General features: G+C 41.4%; 1 protein-coding gene across 5 annotated transcripts in view; it reads left to right on the forward strand.

Moving 5' to 3' along the window:
- The window catches only part of PTPRF (protein tyrosine phosphatase receptor type F), a 394,663-nt gene that overhangs the window by 184,870 nt on the left and 185,349 nt on the right, over positions 1–24,444 (forward strand). For all 5 annotated transcript variants that reach the window (XM_064516086.1, XM_064516084.1, XM_064516088.1 and 2 more), the window contains 2 exons: positions 9,771–9,916; positions 12,618–12,759. In XM_064516086.1, the coding sequence (XP_064372156.1) occupies positions 9,771–9,916; positions 12,618–12,759 (288 nt within the window). The remainder of the gene's footprint in view (positions 1–9,770; positions 9,917–12,617; positions 12,760–24,444) is intronic.

Consider the following 24,444-nt stretch of genomic DNA (forward strand, 5'->3'; position numbering starts at 1 on the left):
CTTGTTTTTCTGCTCTGTATGATGCTTAATATGAATGCTGGTGGGTTAGGATTCAAAGCTAAAGCCATATACAGGGGTCTGGCTTTTTCCCAAGATATGTGGCAAACTGAACACAGATCTTGGCTGTTCTGGGAAGATGACAGAGGGGAGAGAGGAGGGGCTGTTAAGTGTCCTCAGGTCCTGGGTGGATGGAAATCCGGGCTTTGGTGAGCTGTTTTTCTATTTTGTTTTTAATCGGTATTCTCCTTGAGTTGTATGGAGCTTTGCATTATGCTTGTTGGCATATTTTTCTTTTTCTAGTTATGTGTTATAGCCATTTGATTTCAATTATTGGAAGCAATTATAAGGATGGTGTCAGAGTAGAGAGTGGTTCTTTTTCCCCCTTTCCTGGTACACAGAAAATAAAATAAAAAAAATCCACAGACAAGAGTCAATCATAGCGCAGGGATTAATCAGAGTTAGGGGTTTTCTTACTAAGATGTAAATGTGCAGCTCACACTGGTAACCAGCCAGACAGAACAGAGTTTTGCTTTGAGAAAGACATTGTAATTATAACAGCCTTGAAAAGTAATGGAGAAAATTTGCCACCCTGCGCGCAAAATCTGTAGGCACCCTGCAGATGTGATATGGAGAGAAACCACCTCCCCTCTGCCTTTAGGAAGACCTTAAGGTCTGAGTTGCCTGCCTAAAGCTCTCTCTGCAAATAAATAAGCACCCAAATGGTACCGCCGAGTAACTTGTGCAACATCCTTGTTCACTGGATGCCTGAGACAATTCTGTTTCAGTTATCGCGTCCGTTAATTTTAGGCATTTGACCTCTTTCAGCAATTTCTGTGATTCATAAAGAGGCAGAATAAGAAATTTACTGAAGTGCAACACCATAATGGCAAGCTGTTGCTGTAGTTTATTAATATCCAGTAATCATGGCTTTAACACTTGAGTGAACTAACTGATGTTAGCCAGTATTTCTGTGGAATAAGCAGGTTTCTCTAATCATCAGCATTTAACGCTGGACACCCACTTTCTACTGGTGCTGGATTGGTTAACATATACCAGGTCAGAGAGCGGAGCAGAAGTAGATTTCTACTAACAGGAGAGTTGAGGTATCAATGTGTTGTTTTAAAATGGAATTTTAAGAATAGTCATGCCTCATTTTCTCATTTAAAGACCGTTTAATGTTTTGTGTCAGATTTGATAAGTATAAATAATGTATTAGCAAAAGGAGAAAGAAAGCTTGAAAAGGGCAGTCTGGGTGCGAGGATTCCCACCTGTGTGTCCGAGAGACACCTCAGCCTTCAGACCGATGGGCTTAGTAAGGCGAGAGCCTGTAAAACCTGTGAGCAGCACCAGCTTGCTGAGAGGCTGGAGAGGCAGGAGTCAAAGATTATAAGAGGTTGCGAGCTTAAGGCATTATAAATAGTGGTAAAATTACACATTTGACCTAACATGTACCCTTGCATTCTCCTCAATTAAAGTTATTACAAATAAACAAAGCACAGTGGTCTCACCTGCTGAAATAAATACCTCGCATCTTCGTTCATTGTATTTCTTGCTAGTGTTTAGGGAAAATCACAGCCTCTGCTGGGTGATGGCTTTTATATTTTTGTTAAATGTAATTTTTATAGTGAAAGTTACAAAGGTCATTGAACATGTTAAAAGATTGAGTACTTAAAGATTTGTATATTAATCATTCCATTTATTTAGTTTCATTTTATAGGAACTCATAAGGTATCTGAGAGTAAGTTTGAGGAAGACAAGAAATGAAGGTGAGGAGAAATGCAGCCTGTTTTGTGATAATCTTTGTAGATTTGATTATCACAGATAAACACACTTCAGGCTGGAAAACTCTACCACTAAAATTGGATTGAAATAGAATCATTTGTACTAGCTGTTGGGCATTTCTTAAGCCTTAAAATCTAATAAAAATAAGATGTAAAAACATGGGAGTAGGATGTACAGCTAGCATCAGGTAATGTCCTGTATTTCGGAGCTATCTGAGGAATGTGTTGAATTCGGAATGCCATTTTCTGTGATTGGGATGCGGATAGATTAAAAAAAGCGGGGGCTGGAAGGGTTATGATGCATTGGATTAAAAATATGTGTGTCTATCTGTGTGCATGCAACGCCCAAGTGTATATATTTGCATTTATTTAGCAAATACCTTGCACCAAGCTAAAAAGGAGGACAAAAGTTTCAATTACAAAATGCTGTCGTCTTAGCGAAATAAACTTACAAGCAAAACAGGAGGAAATAAAAAATGAATTAGCATTGCAGTCACCGAGAGTTACTGATGCCAGTAAGCCATCGTTAAAGAAATGATATTACAAGGAAAAACAGGCTCTTCATGCTGGCAAATTACAAAAGAATCAAAACTACAACTTCTGAAAAATTGGATTTTGCCAACGGTGTTGCTAATAATCACAAAGGTACAGGAATCATGTTTAAACAGTGGTGATTATATTGAAGGGAAAACATAAGGACATTAGACCAGCCATAGCTGGAGAGCCCGATACCATGCCTCCTGCCCTGTAGCAGATGCTTAGGAGAAAAATTGTAGAGTAACTTTCACCAGGGCATCCGTCCTTCCAGCAGGCATCCGTCCATGCACAGATGCCGGTCAGACAAGGTCAGAGAGCAAACAGAGAAATGGGAATATCCTTGCTATATACATAAGAATGGGCAACCTCCATCTTCTAGGCCACTTTATTTCCACTTTAAAACAGTCACAAACATGAGAAAGTCAGTGTCATTCTTGGTTTCTTTCCAGTGTTACAACAACTGAGCCACATAATCATTTTTAGCGTATTCGTCCTGACAGCAGCCATGTGTGAACAGCAAGCAAATTTTACAGCAGAAGCAGAGGCACAGTTGTGCCTTGGCATAGGTGACAGAGAAGGTTAAAGGCAGGGATTTAAACCTGAGTTTCCCCATTTCCAGGCTGAAGAACTATTTCCATGATGATCTTTTCCCACTTGTAAATAACCTCTTTTAATTCATTCAGCAGGCACCTAAATAAGGTTACCCGTGTATACCTATTGTATGTGCTTATCTAATTCCTCTCATATCACAACTTCAATTTTTTTCCTTCATAGAGGAGACTAATTTCGATCTTAATTCAGGCTAAGTCATAAAAGCTTTCGGATAAAAATGCAAGCTCCCCACTCCTGTGAAGTTTGTCTGATTTTTGGCTGCCCATCTGTTCTGTTTAGAACCGTGGGCACCTACAGCATGAGGATGGAGTTATTTTTCTTTAAAATGTCTAGCAGCAGATGAGTGTTCATAGAGCACTTAATTGCAGAGATGTGTTTAATAATTCATTTTTCTCAAACCTGTGTGTGACTGTTTCAGAAAACAGTATGCACAAGAACAGGATTAGCAGTATGAGTGTCAGTTTCTGAATTAAAATTTTTGGGTGAAATATATTTGATTTGGGTAAGAAAACTGAAAAAGCATCAGGATTCAATTTCATGTTCCTGTTTGTTTAAAGGAACCACCTAGGGAGGTGTGTGTGAAATAAAACAAATTAATATTTGTTTGGATATAAGAAAGCTCACAAGCATACTTATGTTAGCACATACTACATTTAAGACATTTGAAAATTTTCAGCTATTACAAAATTACTAAGAAACATCTTTTATGTGACTAGCCTTGGTTAATTTGTAGCAAAATAGAAGGATCTGAGCTAAATATACCTGACCCAGCATCGCTTTTCAAGGTGATGGCTGATAGTCAAGCCAGGTAGTGCGGGTTGTTATGTTACTGTCAAAGGCCATGGTTCCTGTAACGGAGACCTGGCCAAGCTGAAGGAGGGGGGGCTGCACCCCTGTGCCTCAGCCTCCAGGGATTTCTTTTGAGGGAGACTTTTTTCTGGGGAGGGTCTTAGGTTCAGGTCTTTGGTTCATGAAAAAGCTGTGCAGTCTACAAACAATGACATTTTATGTTGAAGTGACTCGTAAAGAAAGAAAAACCTGAAGAAAACTAAGTGTTACCATTCATGGTAGTGCAAATTAGAAAATGGCTGCTGAGGTGGCTTACTCATTTATAACAATTGTTTTGCAACAAGCAAATTGTCTAGAATAGCACAGAACAATAGTAATTTTATATATAAAATATGAGTAAGAGAGATGAATCTTCCTCGTTAGCTGTCTCTTACTCTGAGTTGCCCAGCAGGAAGGCTGTGTAGGTAGCTCTCTGCTACCCCATCGTTTCTGCCTCCGAGACTTCAGGAACCACTCCCAAATCCTTCATGCTTTCCTTTGTCTAGCGGGGAGAGTCTTGCTGTCTGGTGTACGCCTAATTTGTCTGCCTGTACTCGTCTCTCTTGCTTCTGTACCCGTGTTTTTGTGGAGCTCTTCAAATGTAATTTGAGAGGGTGTTTATTTTGAAGGCTTTGTACACCCTAGCTCAGCCTCAGAACTCTGCATGAGCTTGCTGGGGTCTTTCTGTGGACTGAAGTAGACTCTGTGCCTAAACCTCTGCTAGAGTCTCTTCTACACTGTAAGAACTTTTGTGTGGTTCACTTAGGATTATCTGGAAATCTGTACTTGCTCAGCAAGTGACTTTTTCAACCCTATCAACTATGAAATGAGAAGTCTTTTCCTTCTGAAATGTAGAAGGAAGAAAAGAAGTTTCTCAATGGAGGCCATGTCTGAGCAAGTTGTTATCTTTTAGCCCCTAGCGAAATGGAGAATGTTTCTCTCACTTGTCAGAAAATCCTCTGTTTTTCACGGTCTTTCTCAGAAAACATGAGCAGTGTTGTTCCCATACGGTCTCTAGAATAATTTAGTTTTGAGCAAAGACCAAGCATGGAAAATTTCAACTAAGGTGAAGGTTCTTCCTGTTGTCCTGCCTGAAGATTATGAGTAAATAGAAATGGTGATAGCAGTCACCTCCCCTCCCACTTCCAGTGTAGCAGGAAGCTTGCTACTTGGTTGTACTGTGAGGAACATGGACTACTTCGGAGGGCGAGGACTGAAAGTGCTCCGGGGATGCGACCCTTTGAGGAGAGAGGCCAGTGCCAATCTGGAGTTGTTACTCCTTGTGAAGGAGAAAGCAAAGATGGGTTGTGATGGGCAGCCAGCTGTCCGACATCTCTTCGGCTGTCACTCAAGACTTGCTCAACAGGTTCTCTCTCGAGCTGATGTTTCACAGATTTGTCTTTGGTATACAATTGGCCTTTTTGTTAAAGGGTTGGGCAGAGGGGGGGACCTTCAGCTATTCATGGTCCTTCAGTCATCAAGGAAAGGACAGATTTTCACTTTAAAAGACACTTCAAATCTTTGTATTTGTAGCTTGTTTGAACAACAGGTAAAGTAAACTTCAAGCTTGGCATGTACATAATCTTCTGCAGAGACTCTGGTCACAGTGAACTTTAGGAGAGGGGGAAGAAAGGAAAATGGCTAGGTTACTGATTAAATATTGTACGTTAGGTGTTTTCAGTACGTCTTTTTTTCTCTGGCTGTGTTTCCAGGACTACCCTAAGAGTGCACACATAGAAAACAGGCTAAAGATTGCTTGGACCGTTACCTGGTCTTATCCCCGGTTACTACAATGGTAACTGCTCCTTCAGAGGTGGCTATAATGATGTGTCCTATATCAGCATCCTGTGGTGGCAGAATTATAGAAGTGTTGTTGGAGGGGAGCTGTGGAGGGCATCTAGTCCACCTAACGTGCATTTGCCACAGACGCCAAGAATCTCATCAATAGTCTGTGATATTTTTGCTAGCTGTTACTCAGATAAGTTTTGAGAATTGCTTTAACAGTTAGCAGTAGGTATAAAAATATGTATGCCCATGTCTCACTCTGTTGTCCTGGGGCCAGGGCTCAGGATTTTAGGTTTGCTTAATTAGTGGTTTCCTTCCTTTTAAAACTTTAGGGCATGCAAACATTTTAAATTGGTTTGTAGAAATACCCTTTCCTAAACTGCCTTAGAATTTGGTTTATATACAGATATGCCTCTGTGACCAGTCCCTGTGGATTTAGCTGGTTTTCAGAGATCAGCATTGCTCAATTAAGTGTGCAGGGGGGAAAGATTTATTACAACAATGTAAATTCAAGCTGAACAAGGCAGCAGGTTTTTCAGGTTTTTTTAGGTTTTACTCCCTGTGAGTGTTCAGTTTGCTTTTGTTCTGTTTTTAATAGTATTGATTTTTTTTAAAATGTACAAAAGTAAAGTAAGTCTTCAGCATGCGAGCTGGTGAGTAGGTGTACAATGAGAGATATAATTGCATTGTATCCTTCAAGGACAAAGTTTTGGACTCTGCAGTATTTGTCGCTTGATAAATTTACGCTATTTTACTAAGATCACAGAGTAAATAACAGAAAATCAAAAGAACAAATCAGCTCCAGAAATGCGATACAAGACATCAGCTCAGCACACTGCATTGCAAAACAGTCAATCACACTGCAATCACTAGCAGCGTGAACAGTAAATTAACATTTCACTGGGATAGATGAGAGGTGAATAAACGCAGATATATGTAAATATAAACTAAGTAGAAATAGGCATGATTATAGATGAGTAAATATGTGAAATCAATGTCAGTTAAGCAAGCACAGTTAATGATTGCTTACTGCTAATGTCAGGACAATGTGCCAAAGACTGCAGATAGGCAGCCATCATGCCTTGAAAGGCTTTTTGTGGGACTTAAACTCATTTTCCGTGTTCAGTCCTTGGGATTCCCTTCACCAAGCATGGCAAAATTCAGTACAGCTGCTTGAATAGTTTAATGGACTGTGTGTGTGATGAATTTCTGTTGTCGGGTCAGGTCTGTGTTTTTTCTTCAGAGGCATGTTGAGGACAGACCATGTGTATCTGCGTGTGTGTGAACAGCAGTGACCCCAGTGGATTCACCGTCCACCTTGGGGGAATGATGTGGGGCACACAGCAGGAATAGAGATCCAGACCTTCAGCTTAGTGTCATTTGAGCTCTGCAATGGTGTGTGCCCTGGATGCTTGTGGTCAGCATAACCCCGCTGGTGGGCTCCCCAGCATGACTTCTCAATCTGCGTTGAGCGTTTGATGCTGCACATTTTGCAGAGCTCTGTTATCTGTCAGCTTTGAAAGTCAAGAGATCACATTTCAGCAGCCCTCTGTATTAAGATTGTCATTAGCTACCTCTGGGGGTGGTTGCTTCTCCACGCAGCAGTGACTGGTCTGCCCTCGTCCTCGATGCCAAAGTGGCCTATGTTGTCTCCTGTGGGAACAGAGAAGCATCAGCCCATAGTCCTGCTGTCTTGGTCTGTGCACTCACTGGAGAAGGGTAGAGCTTGGCCTTTTGACTTTGTAAAGATAGCAATTAAAGTAAATCGTTTGGTTTAGCTGGTCTTGAATAAAGTATTGAGTGATGCTATGCCAGGCTGGCTAGACTGTGGGGACAGTGGGTTTTGGTGTGAGCAGTTAACATGTGCTAAAATAGAGGTCGAGGTTGGGTTTAAGGACATCCCACAGTTTTAACAAAGTCTTCCAAGATTGCTGTGTAAGTGCAAAGTTGCACTTCGTAGCTTTAAGTGATATATTAGGTTGCAGGGGCCAAAAGAGAGGCCCTGTCCTCCTCTGCTGCACCTCCACCCACGTGCCTCTGCCCCCTCACCTTGAGCCAGATCCAGCCTGGTCCTGCGCTGAGCCAGTGCGGCTCCCCAGCTTGCTTCAAAAACAACAGGGAAGAAAGCTTTATGCTAGGTTATGGGCCTGAATCTGCTCTGCAAAGGTTCTGGTGAGCCCCGAGCTGCTTCGAGGAGTGTGGGAGCATGTGGCGGAGGCAGGGGAGGGAGAAACGCCTGGGAGAGGGAGCTGGGGGAGCCAGGCCCACTTCCCTTGTCAGAAGCAGCACACTTCCAGGCTGTCTCGGCTGTAATGTGTACCATAGCATTTTAATTTCCCGTATTTTGGGAAAATACATTTAAAGCTCGTCTTGTTTCTTGAAGCAGCACATTCCCAATTCTGCAGCCAGAGTGGCTTAAGCCATTTTTGGGATTGTTCCTTGTGGGCTGTGCGAACTGGGCAGCCGTGGCCCTACGCGCTGGCGCCGGAGGGGCCGCAGCTGCGCGCGAGGAGGGACGGCCAGCCCCGAGGGCCACATGTGCAGCAGTGTGGGAGCAGGCACTGGCCTTGCTGCTCCGAGCGCCGTTTGGGCGGCTCCGCTCCGAGGAGGAGGCAGCCGTGCAGCTGGGAAACCCCAGGCCCCATCCTGCCTGAGGGCCGTCAGTGGAGCTGAACTGATAAACGCAGGGAAAAGGCACTGTTTGTTCCTGCCCGGCCTTTGCAAGCCACGCTCCACTCGACTGCATTTTGTGTCTGTGCTGGAGTAGCTCCTGGGATTTACGGTTGCTGGAGGTGGGGAGATGCTTTCTTCCTCTGTATATCTTCTTGATGATCTCCCGAGCTGCAGGACCACGTGTGATAGGGAACTGAAATAAATGATGAGCATGCAGGATGGGCTGGGGCTCTCGGGGTTGCTGAATCCGTATCTCTGCCAGATCATGGGATCTCTGCCATAGGTTCATCATGCACTGAGTAGAAGCCACGTAGGTTTAAAGACCTGCTCCCTCTCCCTCAAGGACACGTTTGTGGACTTGTCCAGACTCTGAAGATGAGAAGCCACTGCCTGGTCCAGCTTCGCTGGGGCCGTTAGGTCCAGCGTGTCTTGGGGCTCGAACAGGTCTCCTCCTCCTCCCGTGGGGTGCAGGCACGTAGGCCTTTCTCCCCCCTTTCTGGGAGTCTGTGCGCCGTTCCTGGGTCAGGTTTATCTTTCTTCAAAGTGATTCACTTGAATTGCATGCAGTATTTGAGACGTGGCCTTCCCGTGACCTGTACACTGAATGATGTCACGGTGGACTTGGTTAACTCTACTTGTGTGTCTGAATGTTTTACTGCTTTATAGGGATAAGAGTTCATCAAACACTTTTTAATAGGACAAAGTAGTGTTTCAAAACTGCCCTCGAATCAAACGTTACAAAATCCTGTTGGACAGCTGGCACACGAGAAAAATGTAAGCGCTATTGCCTAACCTGGATACCTAATTATATTGATCCAAGTCTGTCATATAAATCTAAATCCAGAAGACACAACTATATTTCCATGAAACTTCTTTTATTGATTGTTAAGCTGTTGCATGATTTTTGTCATTTTTGCTGAGTCTGTCATGCCTGAATGTCACTTTGGTTTCTTTGCTGACTTCCCTTTTTAGTGATTAGTTTCTTGCCACGCATAGGCCAGCCTGTGCAGGTTTCCAGATACTTAAACACTATAGGATTTTTATGTAGATCCACATTTAAAATTAAATTAAAGGTTCTTATTTGTGCACTTCAAATTGTATCTGTTAATTTTGACCAGAATCTCAACAGCTTCCAGGAAAACTAATGTCAACATATGATATATTCTGTAGACTTGGTGTGTCAGCTGCTCTGTAATTTCCAGTGTTATGACCATGTTATAAACCTGCAAAAACCTATTTATTAAAAAAAATAAACTGTAAAAATGGTTCCAAATTGTCACGTACCTGCATGAATACCCAGGGGGCTGGGGGGAGCCCTCTGTTGCCCTCATTTACAGAAAAGCCAGATGGACTTTATTCATTTCTGGAAAAAAAGGTACTCAAGCAGAAACTGTGCTTGTCATGTTGCAGTCTGTGCTGAATTTGTGTGGCCAAGGCCATTCAACCTGGATTTGTAGTATGAACACCAATTATCTTATAATTTAAATTAACATGACACTTTCCTTGCTTGTCTGGTATTGTGTCCTCATGGGGGTGATCTGGTTATTTTTCCAGGCAAGCCAACATTTATGAAAGCTCCTGAAGATCAGATTGGGATTTCTGGAGGAGTGGCGTCTTTTGTGTGTCAGGCAACAGGAGAGCCCAAACCTCGCATCACATGGATGAAGAAGGGGAAGAAAGTCAGTTCTCAGCGGTTTGAGGTAATTGTATATATTTTAAAAAAAATTTTGAAACCAATCTAATGCATCTAGAGCTTTAGATGAGCAAAAGAAAGTTTCCTCTCCTGCAGCTGTGTGATCGGTAGAGCAGGCATTGCCCTTGGCGAGCATGACTCTGGGTGCACCTTTGGGGTTCCTTCTTTGGATGGGAGCCTGGGACTTGCACCCAGTGGGATGGTAGAGAAGTTGGATCTAGGTACAATTCTTCACTTTCACTGTGAAAGCGGATACAGCACCTCCTTGGCCTACTACCCCTAGCGAAATTCAAAAACGCAATGTCATAACCCCATCAGAAAGCTTTCCAAGCGAGGGTTACTGCTGTCCTTCCCAGAAACACACTAGGAAGGGGAACAATAAAGTCCTGTCAAAGGGTAGTTTGACTTCCTCATGGACTAAAATCTGAGGAAAAAGGAGGAAGGAAGAGCCAGTATCAAAAATGCTTTTGAAAAAGTGTCTAATTTGGTTCATATTTCAAATGGCAAATGCATTTGCAATTACTTTCTCCACCTTTTTCTTTGCTCTCCCTTCTGGAGTTGGATTCTTTTCTCTAAAATCGCCCTTGGAAATGTGACCCTTCTACCACCCTGCCATCTTTCTTCTAATCCCCTCTCTTTGATGTTTTTGCTTTTCTGACTAGAGCTCAGATGACTTTTCTGCCCAGAATGGATTGATTCAAATCACGAATTTTAATCATGATTTTGTATGTGAGCAGGAAACCTTGATTAAAGTAATCAATTTCAATCTTGTTTTACATTGGTATTTTTCCCTAATAAGGGGTAAGCTTCATTGTATATAACCATTTAAACATGCTGATTTGTAAGTAAATATAACCTTTATAGCAAATTTGGTACTTGCTCTGGCTGACCAGAAAGATATGCAGTCTTATATGCATTTATATGAGCAGTTTTATACCTTTACTATATACCTTTATTCACATCAACTTTGGCACACAGCTGGGACGTTTTTATTGTGTTAAGAGATAGTGAATAATGCATTTCTTTTTTGCTAGGTGTTTATTAATTTCACCTCATAATTAGACTAGTCCCTATTTAGAGGAAAATTGGAATTAAAACGAAAAAATTCAATAAACAAGTCTGACTTACACATGCTGAGTTATTATATGAAGGAGGTATCCATAGTTAGCAAATTGAACAGTATTTCTGGTCTCAATTTCCATCAGGTCATTAGTGGTTGTAGCTCCCTTCGTCTCACACAGAGTGTTTATTCAAAGGATAGAAGGGGAAAATGAGCTTTTCTGCTGTTTCATCTCTTAGCTTTTCATTAACTGTCATTGAACTGAATTAGTTGAACTGATTGAGCTAAAGAAATTTTTCTCCCTGCATCTGACTATGTCATCTTTTAAAATTCGATGGTAGCCTTATGCTGTGGAAAGATTATAGTAAGTTTAACATTTTGTCACAGTTTCAAATTTAATTTCAAATCCAGTATTATTTAAAATTACTTTCATTTCTTAAAATTCATTACAGTGACGTTCACCTTTCTGTGTCCTGTCTGCTATTTCTTGACCCCAAATTAGAGTTTTCTGCAATCCGTTTATATTATGTTCAGCAGAAGGGTTATTCCTTCCAGCCTGAAAAATACCAGATTTTCAGCGCTCTCGGTTACCTCTTCGTTTTTTCCTATTTCTCCTTCCTGTGTCCTGTCACTGCAGAGTCTTGTGGTGCGTGTTATTTTTTCTCCTTCCTGTTCTCGCTCCTTTAGGCTTCACGCTGTGAGCAGCACCCCTAACCAGGCTTCTGAAAATAGGGTCAGACTTGTGGAGGGAGGTAAACACGGGTCCTTGGCTGGACGTGCACCCCTGGAACGAAGCATGGTTAACGTAAGAGGCCAAGTGACAGGAGGGGAGTTGTGCCTTTCCCTCAGGTGTTGTCACCATCTGCAGTTCAGTTAATATTTCCAGCATTTGCTGTAGTCGCTAATAGGAGAAGGATGAGTTTGGCATTAACAGTGGCCTGCGGCTGTGCCTTTACAGACTTGCCATTTAGGAATAGCTTATAGTGATCCAACAGTAAACTAACAAGTTCCTCTTTCTTCTCTTTAAAAGTTAGAGTAATGCATGTTGCAGCTTAGCAGGATGGAAAGGCAATGATTTATTGAGGACCTTATTTATTATGCTGGGGAAGGAATTGTAATTATATCACTGCTGATCAGAGATTGCACAGTACCTGATGCCGAAGGGCATTAAAAACCCTCACTTTCTGCTGAAGTTAGCATGCACTGAAGGTGCTCAGGGTGTTGCTCTAGTTTTGTTACTATTTTCCCTGTAATCCCACAGGGGTATGTCATTCTGCTCTTCTATCAAGGTGAAAGTTAGCACTAAATTGCTATCAGTGTGATTAGTAAAACCATTAGTGCAAATATGGCTCAGATGTTTTAAATCATCAGATCCACATCTTTATTACCAGGTTGATAATTTGTCAGCCTTAATTGATTCATAAAGAACATCATTGGATCTTCATTTGTTCTGGCCTTCTCAGAGGACAAGTGTGTTCATGACCCTGATTTTTGCATTTTTGGACTTGGAACACTTGACTGGTTGCATGGTATTTTGCAGTTTACAGGGCTTTTTGTTTTGTTTTATTTTTAACCCTTGGTTTGTTTTGACTTTCAGTTTTCTTGCAGTAGATATCAATAAAGAACTGCTTTCTTCTCGTTGTTAAAGGTTATTGAGTTTGATGATGGGTCAGGATCAGTTCTGCGGATACAGCCCCTGCGTGTTCATCGAGATGAAGCTATCTATGAGTGCACAGCAACCAATAGTGTTGGGGAGATAAACACAAGTGCCAAATTAACAGTGTTAGAAGGTAAGTGGGAAGTTTTTTCATGTCTTTAGGTGGCAGAAGGCATGGTTTTTGGCTTTGATAGCTACATGTTGGTGTGGTGATCTTAAATGACATGGTGATGTTCTAGATTGGTTTGGAAAAGTTGCATTCTTCTAGTATCATTTGCTATAACTTCTTTTAGTGATGGAAGCTTTTATTTTTCAGACAAACATGAGCAGAAGAGATTGCAGATTCTGAACTTTCCTTAAAGTGCATTAGTTAAATTGTCTGACTGAGGTGTGTCGCAGTGTGTCTACTTTGGAGGCCTAGCTCTGCCTGCGTTGATATAATACCCATCATCAGGGTATCTGAGAATTGTGTCTGACAGTCAGAAACTTAATCTATGTTGCTGCACCTTCTGGATGAAATCAGCACAGTTCTTTTTGAATAGATTTTCAGGTTAGTCTTCAGATTTTGAGTTTGATGTGGAGTTTAACTGGGCTTACTTTTCACTGCAGTCACAACTTGTTATTCTATTTCTCCTCTTCCAGAAAGAATAGATGGTTTTGATCCTTGTCTGCGGTATGGTTTGGTTTTATTCTGCTTGCTCTGTGTGTGTTGTTTTTTTTTTTTTCCCCCAAGTGATATGTTTTGCAGAAAAACTGTGTATTAGATATAAAAGACTTGTGATCATTTGATGATTTTTTTTATATTAGATTGTCAGAATTATCGTCTGCTTTTAAGGCAATTTTTTTTCTTTCAGTGCATTGATGTGTTGTAGTATTTGTTTATATATTGGATTTTGTAAGTGCACTGAGATGTTAGAAATCCAGGGTATTTGGCTGAGTAGATTTTTTTTTCCTTGTGTTTCTTAAGACAAGCAGGAAAAGGCTTAAACAAATTGCTTGGTCTATATGGATTGATGGAGAAACTTTTGAGTAATGAAAAAACTAGACTGGAAAGCATTTATTGCTGTACGATTTGAATCATCGAATTCGGGTGAAGTTTTTCTGTTTCTTATGGCCAGCAGTGGCAGAGGAGACAGGTTATCCAGCAGTTACTGTGCCAGCCATGCATGCGTGAAGCCATTTGTTCCCCTGCGCTGCCACAGTTTTCTCCAGATAAGTTACTTCTTGTACCTAGTTCCCCCTTTCCTATTTATAACACGGAGATAATATTTTCCTCTCTAGTATGTGATGACGAATACATTAAACTGCTATAATGTGCTCAGACACTGTGGCGATGGGAGCGATAGAAGTCATTCAGCACTTGATGTGACTGTGTATCTTGTTTCTGGAGGTTGGGCATCTTAGAGGGGCACCTTGCTCTTTAGTAGTGGTATTATTAAGAGATGGATAACAGGTGCTGTAGACCTGAAAATTATTAGATAAGAGAAACAGGTCCTTTTCCTGACACTTCTTGCCTTTCCAACTGTGTCTGTGGGTACATAAAGCTCAGTGGAGCTCTTTCAGCAGTTTTCTTGCAGATCTGCATTTAAATGGCTCTTACAACTGGATTTTTGTGATACTGGATACATGAATAGCCAACTGCTGCAAGCACATTCTTGTTTCCTTTGGCTGCACTTGCCTTTAGATATCTTAGAGATGTATGCACATGCACACACATGCTAATTTTTTATTTGCTCTGTGTTAATGTTCAAAGGCCCATAGAGACCTGCATTTTATAAAGGAGCACAACAGTATTTCTCAGCTCTGTGGAGCTCCCACTGAGTTCCTGATGAGGTAAAACTTGCAGACCACCACATAAATAAGGAACATTAAGAAACACCAAAGAAAGGAAAAGATATGTGTGCACTGCTTATGAGCCACAGAAGCAAAAGTCACTATCACACAGGCACCAAACATGCTTTTCCATTTGGAAGCCTCCTTTAATCATGAATAATGCTAATTTAACATGATCCCATAAGGCCAAAAATGGTCTGCAGGTTGGGGGCTACATTTTCCTCTCTAACTGAAAAGCACCAAACCCATGCTGGGGGCTCTCATAATGTTATAATTAAGAAACATTTGCTGTATAACGGTTCATATATGCTCATGTATATGGAGTTGTGAGCTTACTTACACATATGGAGGAAGAGGTGCATGTGCCTTTCAGGCTAACTTACCTGATGAAGCAGGTGAGCTCTGTTATGATGCATCCATATTAAGAAAACATGTTTTTTTATCTCTTTTTTGAGACTTTCTGTGGACAAGTCCTTATTTTTCAGCCATGCCATCTGATTGCTCTGTGTTGTCTGCCGCCTTTTGTTGTGTCAAATGGCAGCTGTGGCCACAGGTTATCCTGTTTCTGCATTTCGGGAGCATGAATTCTTTGTATGATTAGTATTCCTTTCCTTGCCCAGGTATTGGCAAAGTGGATGCTGCAAGTCTGTGGCCTGGCTGTGTTTGTGTTCAAATGGTCTTGACGGTCTCCCAAAGACCAGTGTTAGTGTCCCGCCTCTCTGTTATGCCATGAATTTTCCTAGCAGCCTGAATTTTTAGAGGTATTTGGAAATGACACATTTCACATGAAAGAATGATAACCTTAAGGCTGTCAACTGGGTTTGGGTTTTCCCTCTGCTTCTGGGGTTAAAATAATTTCTGTAATTGCTCTCAGGTGGCAGTTTGGTGCAGACATTCTGCACTTCCTTTCAAGAATTTGACTAATGCAGTGGTCCCTGGTGCATGGCAAAGCCCTATCACAGACATCCTCGTGGTTACATGCTGCTAAATACACAGCACACATTGATTTTTACATTAAAAATACTTTATAACAATAAGTTTTAATGCTGCATCACAGTTTGCCCTGTAGAACGTAGATAGGCCTTAATGTTAAATCCAGAAGTCACAGTCAGGGTTTAGCGGGCTGTTATAAGATGTCTTTGTAGCTAACTAATCTGGAGCTTTATTTTATTCAGTTTTCTGCTATGTTTTATAGATCAGAGGTAGATAATCCTTTCTAATTGCCAACTTATTCCATTCTGAATATTGAGAGAGAAGCACGAGTCCAGTCTCCTGGAGGAATCTGGGATTCTCACATAAGTGAATCTCTTCTAACAATTCAGTCCCCTACCATCCCTTTCATCCTCTGCTCCCATGTCTCTCATTTTTTCCTTCTGTTGTGACCAAACTACGTATACCTGGTGTAACTGGAAATTATTTCTCCTGTTGATAGCAGGAGAAGTAGACGTACATATACCTCCTCTTCTCATTTCTCCTGGGTAGCTGATAAGCTGAATTGTGTATGAGTCATATTGAACATTTCTATCTTTTTTCCAGTTATGACCTGAAGCAGCGCAGAAGTACATTCCTGCCTGCCTGGCAGAAGAGGAAAGCAATGCAAAGAGGGGAGGGCTAGAATCAATAAGCTGACACACATGCCCAAGGAAAGCCTCAGGGACAGTTAGTGGCACTAACAAATTAATATATTATTCAGTAATGTTCAGAATTACAGAGCTTTTTAAATAGGGAGATTATATGAAATGTGAGCAGGAAGCATGGAAGCGCGGAAGGACGTGGCAGCGGGCTCGGTGCAGAGGTCTCCATGTCACGTCCTTCCACAAACTCCCTGTGCGTTCAGCACTGCGGCTGTGTTAGCACAGGTGACGATGACGGCGTTTGTCTCTAGTCACTTGTTCGCCGAAGCCTATGTCCCATCTGTGTCCCTGGCAGCTGCCACTGAGCGGGAAACAAGAGAAAAGCAGCGCCAAGTCTTCTGGTGGGCTAATTCAGCACTGCAGCGAAAGGAGCAGGCTCAGATATGGGGTGTTTTGTCTGGCCCTTCTCCGAGGACTTTACAACTTGGACATTCAATTACAGTTTTGATGGGAAACCATTTAATTGCAACTGGTTCTTTAATGCCCTGTGAGCAATCTTTCTGACTTCCCTGCACCCCAGAGCATGCAGTCATATCTAAGTGGTGCTGAATGTATTTAGAGTTTCATTTTCCTTTGTTTTTAAGTAGGCTAAATGAAAATGAAAATATCATCTCCAATTTCCGTTTCCAGCAAGGTCTACACAAATCCCTTATGCCCCGTATCCGAGCCTCCTAATCATGCGGCACGTAGTTTTCTGCCTGGAGAGCCCCTCGCGGTGAAGAGGACAGCCAGGAGAGCCATTACGGGGCTGCCTGCGTGGTGGGCTTCAGTCTCGCGGTGGCCCGGCAAGTGAAGCTCTACCAGCTGGCGTTATGCTTTCAGAAGTCAGGGAGGGTTTGGTGTGTTTCAGTGGGGCCCTAGAAAGTTCCTGAGTGCAGCAGGTGTCCCTGGGTGGGGAGCACCTCCACCTTAGCGTCATTTGCTGATTACTGAACCATGTCATGAGTTTAATTTCTTTCACCATCTGCCAGCTGCATTCCAGTTCCTGGAGTTACCCTGTTTGAAATGCTGTAAATGATAAACATTTGACTGTTACAAATGATTTCTGCAGAGAGATAGATCTCTGAAGGCCTGAAACAATATGTCCTTTTTGTAAACACTCTTCTGAAAGTGATTTTGTCATTGCAACAGTAAACAGAAGTTAGCTATGTTTAATCCTTGTTTATGCTTGGTTAGTTACAAAAGGATCAGTAGGATCATTGTACTTGGGCTTATGTTTGTCTTCATTGCTTTTGCATCTTTTTGCCAGGAAAAATTTTTAGCAATATGTTATGAAAACAAGTAATTAGGGGAGGGAAATTGGATCCAGGTAGGTATATTCATTCTGACTGTGTAAATGAGCTCAGCCTCCCCAGTGTACCCTGCTGCTCCTGGAACTGGAAGTGCTTTCTTCATGTCTCTGGTTGGGAGAGGACCACTCTTTTTTCTATATGCTCCATGGTTATTGCCTGTTCGGCTTCATTTGGTTTGTCCCTGGGAAGACTGCTGTGATAGCAGAGATTCTACTCTGTTCTCCATTCTCCACACAGGTGACTGACGTGGTACTTTCTGTCTGTAAGAGATAGGCAGGTAAAGATCCTCTGTAACTATTGCATTTCCAAAGGCGTGGCGTGAGCCTCTGCACACTTTACAGCTTAGGGAAATGTCCTAAAGTACAGTGAGGCACAGAGAAACAAAGAAACTGGGGAGCATTCGCTTTGTGCTAGATGATGGCATGTCCCATGCTTGTTAAAAAAGAAAACATTAAGCCACTTGTGGTGGCTTCATTGGGATGTTTAGTGTGTCACACAGAAGAGCGTAAATCCCAGCTCACGTGGAAGACGTTGCTATTAAGGTGTAAGATGCATTCATGAGGAAAGAGCGTATTATGTGGCTCAACAAGCAGGCTGCCTAGTATTGCTCTGGTAAGTCAATTGAGGAGCCCTGTCATGCTGCTAAGAAACCTATCCACTTCTTGGGCACTAAACAGTGTCTAGAAATCTTCTAGAAAGTTCAGGGGGGTATAGGTTTTCTCTTGGTGTCACGATGCTCAGAAGATTGAGCAGAAGTGACGATCTGTTTGAATTAGACCACAAGAAGTTATAGACTGTTTTTCTTGTATCACCATTATGTTCCATGCTGCTGTGAAGGGCTTGTGTTTCAGCTATTTAGTCTTTGGTACCTCTAGAGCACCCATCTTCTCAATCCAGGTGTAAATCACTACAGCCTCTTTATTTTTACGTATTTTTTTTTTTTAAGATCAGATTAAATGAGAACAGTTGTGTTACTCATATAGTTTATTTTATATAATATTTAACAAGAATGGTTTTCTTGGCTGTGAATGAGAGACAATTAAGAAGTAATTTTCTCAGCTGAAGAAAAGTTTAGTGGTGTTGGTCTCTCCTCCAAACAAGACAGTCAGCAGATCTGTAGAACTTATCAGACCCAAATGCCATAATTTCCATTTCTTATCTCTGTTTAAATGATTAACTAGTGACACATAACCATATAATGTGTCCATGATAGCAAGTTCCATCAGAAGATTGCCATGCACTAAGGTTAACATGTGGGTTCATTCCACAAGTTTATGAAGCAAGAAATACAACCTTTGAAAAGCTTTATATGAAATATCACATAATTAATACCAAAATGAACCCTCTGGAATTGTGCCCTCCCATAAAAACCTTGTGTCTGAAAGGGTACTGACCTCTTAATCTTGAAAACATTTTTCTTTTACAGCGAAGGGCTGTTTCTGCATATTGCCTCTCATATCAGGTCCTGTGAGATTACACCTGTAACAGGATGGGATGTTGTCGCGTTCTAAACAGCAAGCTAGTGACATCAGTGATATTACAACACCCAAAAGCACCACCTGTAATTCAGGACTACCTCCCAGGCAGAAATGAGTGAGCTTTAAGTAGTAAACAAACAAGAAGGAAGTATAATCTTTTAATGTGACTACAGAATTATACAAAAGCTCTAATTGGGAGGGGTATTGCGAGTACTCAGTAGTTTGAACTAAAGTATGTGGTTATATCCTAAAAGGAGACTTCTAAGAACTCCCTGTTACACACAATACTCCAAATTTATTCAACGGTTTATAAGCCCTGACTTTGGTACAGGAAATCATGTTCAGCTCAAACTCTGATTATCTCTGTGAAATAAATTCAAGAAAGAGGGTGTATAACCTTATTATGCAGTGCCTTGGACAAATGTGCTGCTCAACTTTGGACAAACTTGTACCTGGGAACATAACGATTTTTGTATTTGTTAAGATGTGAAGTCTTTCTTACTGTGACTGCCTTTGTTCCATTATGAACATTATCTTCTATTACTTTTTAATTTTCATAAACCACTGATGTTGATATCATCTTTAGGAAGTAAAGTCTGAAGGCCAAGATATAGAAGAATAAAAAATGAATCTCTTAATTAGTTTTAAATATTCTGCTTTCCATTTTCATCAGAAGTGGTGTCATTCATGTGTTATGGGAAAGATCAATGATACTTAATGAAAGTACTATCTCCATCATTGGTAATTTTTTATTCTTTTCTTGTATATCACTTTTAAAGGCAGTAGTCAATACCTTTTCAGTCCTTTTGCCTGTGGGGCATTTCTCCTATGACTATTTGTTTGTTACTTTTCTTCCACACACCTGTGAATATCTGTCTTATGCAAAATTCTTTTGGATATTGTAACCCAATGGAATCATTACATGTCAGGATATTCTGTTGATTATAGCAGTACAGTATTTCAGTACATTGTTATGTTTAGTAGTTCAAGCCTGTGTTGACCTCTCTAAAGTTCCTGATATACCCTGATCTTTGCAAAAACAAACAAAAAAAGAAATTTTGTCACCTGTAAAAGTTGCCTCCTCTCTCCTTGCTCTATTTCCCAAATGCCTCATGCAGATGGTCAGAAACATGGATATTAATTCAGAGCCTAGTGGTAACCTACTGATAATGTCTGTCAGCTATGAAAATTGATAATTGAGCTCTGGGCATTATTTTCCTGGGCTCAGGATGTGGAGGCAGGTGGCTTCTCACTCTCTGATACCTTACAGCTTCCTGGGAGACTGTTACAGAAACTATGTCAGACTCTTCCCTTACTGCTGCTCTTCTGTAAGATGTTCAGCAAAGTCTAATAGGTAAATGAGGCACAAGCAGATGAGCTTAACTCCCTGGCAGAGATGCGCTCACACAGGCAGGTTCCTGCTACGGTTGGGAGGCTGCACTGCGGGTTGTCATCTCCCAGCTGAGACCAGTGATGGTCGGATGGCTGCTGCTGCGCTGGTGGTCCAGGTCGAAATCAGACAGGTTAGATTAAATCGTCTGCAGTTTAGACTAATCTGTTTTGACTTTCCGTTGGAATCGAGCATCAGTCCCAGATGGGAGGCAGCCACCAGCAGCACTGCCTTCCAGGTCCCATTCACAGGGCAGGGGGGCTGGTGTTCCTTCCTGCCCCTGCCTGCCCCAGCTGCCCTGGCTGCACAGGTGTTTGAAAGCTTAGACAAGGCACTGTTACCTGGGAGTGGGATTTCGGTGGTATAGACAGGCAGTAAAGTAGCCTCGGTCTTGGTCAAGGTTTCTGGATATGTACTAGCTGCCGTCCTAATCTGTACCAGCAAGTGGCCAGATGAGCACTCCCTTGCACCACCCAACATCACTTTTATAGACGGTCTGCTGCTCTTGCATGATTTTTCGACTGTCCTCTTTATTTATAGCATCTCCAAAACATTGTCAATTTAATATCCACCTTTTATACAGAGGTCATTAATGCATCTACTTGTTTCAAAACTGATATTTGAGGAACTTGTTGATAGCATTGTTGCACTACTAAAAAAATTTATGAACAAGAGAATGGAGTTGATTGGCTGATAGTGAGCCCTGATTTGGCTCTCCAAATGTTTATCTGATAATCACTAGGCTGAGGCTGGATCCAGTGACTCTCAGATAGTAAATTTGAGTTTGGAGGACTGGCAGGTAGAATAAAATACTTTTATTAATGAATTGTGTATACACAGATCTAGAAATCATTCAGAGAAGAAAAAAGACATGAAAACTCACAATTGTAAGTTAATCACTTTCTTAGTTTAAAATGCATTTTAATGGAAATCTTTTTAATTCAACTGGAACAGAGAGACAAGAAGTTAGTTCCTCTAGATGATATGAGTAGCTGTAACTATAAACCTTGTCAGAATCAAAATTCATTTTGCTCATCAGAATTGAAGTCTACTGTTGTCCATCAGAAGCGAAAATAATAGCTCTTCATTATGATGTTTCAGAAGACCTTTCTTATTGCTACATCTCTTTCAAGATAACTCGTTCTGAGAGCATCTGTGGAGAAGTGTAGCAACCTGTTATTGACAGATGTGCTCGCTGTAGCTTGTATGTCAATCCTGCTGATATCTCCTGCTGACTAATAAGGTTAGCTGCTGGTATATATTTGTAGAGTCTCTGAAGTCTGTTAGGTTGTGGAATAGCCTTCTGTAACAGTTGCTTAGAAGCCCATTGTTTGAACTATTGGAAATTAATGGGAAGTGCTGCTTGATAATGTCATATGGATTAAGTCCACTTTGGTCCCAAGGAAAAAAGGAAGGGCAAGAACAAGGTGTCCTTAGCTACTTTGTTAAAGTTATCATCTGTATCTGCTTATAACAGAGAGATTCTCCTCTGCTCAAGGTTTAGTGACCTGTTGCCATTTACTTGGTGCGTCACGACTTACATGGACACTTAAGAAGACATAGCACCACAGTGATCTTCTGTAACTTCTGCAGAAGTGGGAGAATATATATCTACCTAATAGAACTTGAGAGTAAGTTCTTAAATGGAAAACGGAGCATGGAGAGTACAGTGTGATAACAATGACCATAGGGAATAGAGTGCTTACAGCTACGAAAGCCGAAATCTCTGCATGCAAGAAATTTGTTATACAGTCACCTTGGGCTTAATTCTACACCTTATCTTCTTCCTCTCCCTAAAAATCACAGCCCCAATTAAATCATTCTTGGAGAAATCAATATTTTAAATTTAAAGCCAGAAAAACATGAGGTGGGAACCTCAACGCATGCTGATGAATATGTAGCAACAACAGATGTTCAGAAGTCAGGATCTCCATGCGGGGAGTAGTAGTATCCTTCATGTGTCTCTTACCATACCTGTGGAAGAGAACATTTCTCAAGTACTTAATCTAACTGCCTCTCCTGCAGAAGAAGGAAAATTACAGCATTACTAATTATTGCTCACTTTTTGGTCTTGGACTCAGGTGTTGACTGTACAAAACAAAGCTGGTTTTGCGTTAAAGACTTGTAGTAATGGTCATTCTAACAGCTGGTTTGTGTGTGTCGTGCTTATTCATGAGTCCCAAATCTAGTTATCCTTGTGCATCTCTTGTTGATCTTGGTTTTTTTTGTTGTTTTTTTTTTTTTTTGCAGCTTGGAGTCAGGAAGGCTCTAAGTTTGTGATGCTTATTAAAATGCAGTGCCCAGATAATGAGCAAAAGGAATAATTGGTCCCAATTTTGGATGCAAGGAAGTAATTATATGACCCTTCATTGTTAATTTATTTGAACCGTTAGATGATTAGAGTACATGCATTCCATTTGTTGTGTTAGAAGCCCAGAGAATCTTTCTAAAAGAATTAATTTCATAGTACTAAAACAGCGCCTCTCCCATAGAGTTTTTAAACTGTTGTTTATTCTTGTGGATATTTCAATCAGATAATAAAGTAGCGACTCTTTCTGGCACTCTCACCTGCTCAAATTCTTTCTGCCCAGAGCTCCAGAATAGCTCTTTAAGATCCTTTGTCCTAAGGAAAACCAGCGGGAGTGAGGTATAATAAGATCAGTCTTTTCAAGATCATCTAGCTCCTTGATGAGGCAGGTTGGATGATGCCATGGGAAAACACTGCAATGTATTCATCTGTCATGCTAATCCTTTGCTCTGTTGCTTCAATCCCTTTATCACAAGGGTCCAGCCTGGATGAAATCTTTCCAAGTTCTTGGTGTATGAGTTCAGTGAAGAAGTCCAAATGCCAATCAAGAACTATAACCTTATCCAGTTACAATGTATGAGTGTTCACTATTGTGCTGTTGCTCCAAGAGACTGGGGGAAATTTCCCTCTGATGAGTCTGCTTGTCAGCACAGGATGCAGAATGCTTTAAATAAAAGTAGCTGCACAAAGTGTTACACACAACAGAACTGGCGTTATGACCTTTCAGCTGCTTTTAAGACCACTGGGAATACACTGGAAACATTGAACTGTTAGAGACCATCTAAGACTTAAAAACACAAAGTGTTGGTTTTTTGTTACTAGTGCTCCAAAGTGGTGTTTTGTTTACAAGAAAGGCAATATTGGAATTTATTTTCTGATGTCTCTTTGATTTAGACAATGCCACAATTAGTCCCAAGGAGGGGAAAATCCTTGGAGAGAGAATAGATACTGTGGAAATATTGATGAAAAACACATGGACCAAACACATGGTGGTGTTAACAAAAAATGTGTTAGAGGTAGGTAATGAACTGGGAAATGCACAGCCCCAAATCATGGGATATCCAGTACCAAAAGAGGCAGACACAGAAGATCAGGAGGAACAGAATGAACGTTTTAGAGTGAGGGAGCAACAGTAGATCTTGCCTGAATCTCCTTTGCTTTGTGCGTCCCAGCAGGGCAGAGCAGCGTATGCCAACAGTGCTACGAGCGCAGGGAACACTTTCCAGATGGAGCTCTGTGCCTTATGTGCAGTAAACAAGCCAGGCAAAGCAAAGAGTTTGCCGTCCCTTGCAGCCTGTCTGTAAGGGAGACATAAACCCTTGGCAAGTACCAATACACTGGAAAGCCTACATATGGTGGAGATCAAAATGATTCACCTGTGACACTGAGATCAGCAGGAAGTCCCCTTGATTGCGTGGGCCATGCACTGTAAGAAAAATGGGTGTTGTCTTCTGGTTCCTGCAGGGAGGTTAGTTAGCACAACTTTTTTTCCATAAGAACTTCATTTATTAACATGAGACCTAGCTAGATTATGCGTGTAGGCATGTCATCAACAAACCCAACACTTAAGTTGTTGAATGGGTTCAGGCCAGGGGAAAACTCCATGTGAGTTCTTTACAAATAAATGATTTGGTTGCTTTATTTTGATGTGAAGTTGTTCCATCAAAAAGTAGCATGACAAAGAACCTCAGCTGAAGTTTTACCTGCAGGAAAAATGTGGCCTCATGAAAAAACAGCAGTTGTTTTGCCTAGAGGTGGTAGGCTTGATGAGAGTCCCCCTGATTAGCATGTAGCATCTTAATATCATAACTTCTGCCTGCCTGCCATGTGGTCACGGTCCTGAGGAAGACGTTGTTGCTGATCAGGTGACTATCATCTAAACA

This window comes from Dromaius novaehollandiae, chromosome 8 (genome assembly GCF_036370855.1).
Source record: "Dromaius novaehollandiae isolate bDroNov1 chromosome 8, bDroNov1.hap1, whole genome shotgun sequence".
Lineage (NCBI taxonomy): Eukaryota > Metazoa > Chordata > Aves > Casuariiformes > Dromaiidae > Dromaius > Dromaius novaehollandiae.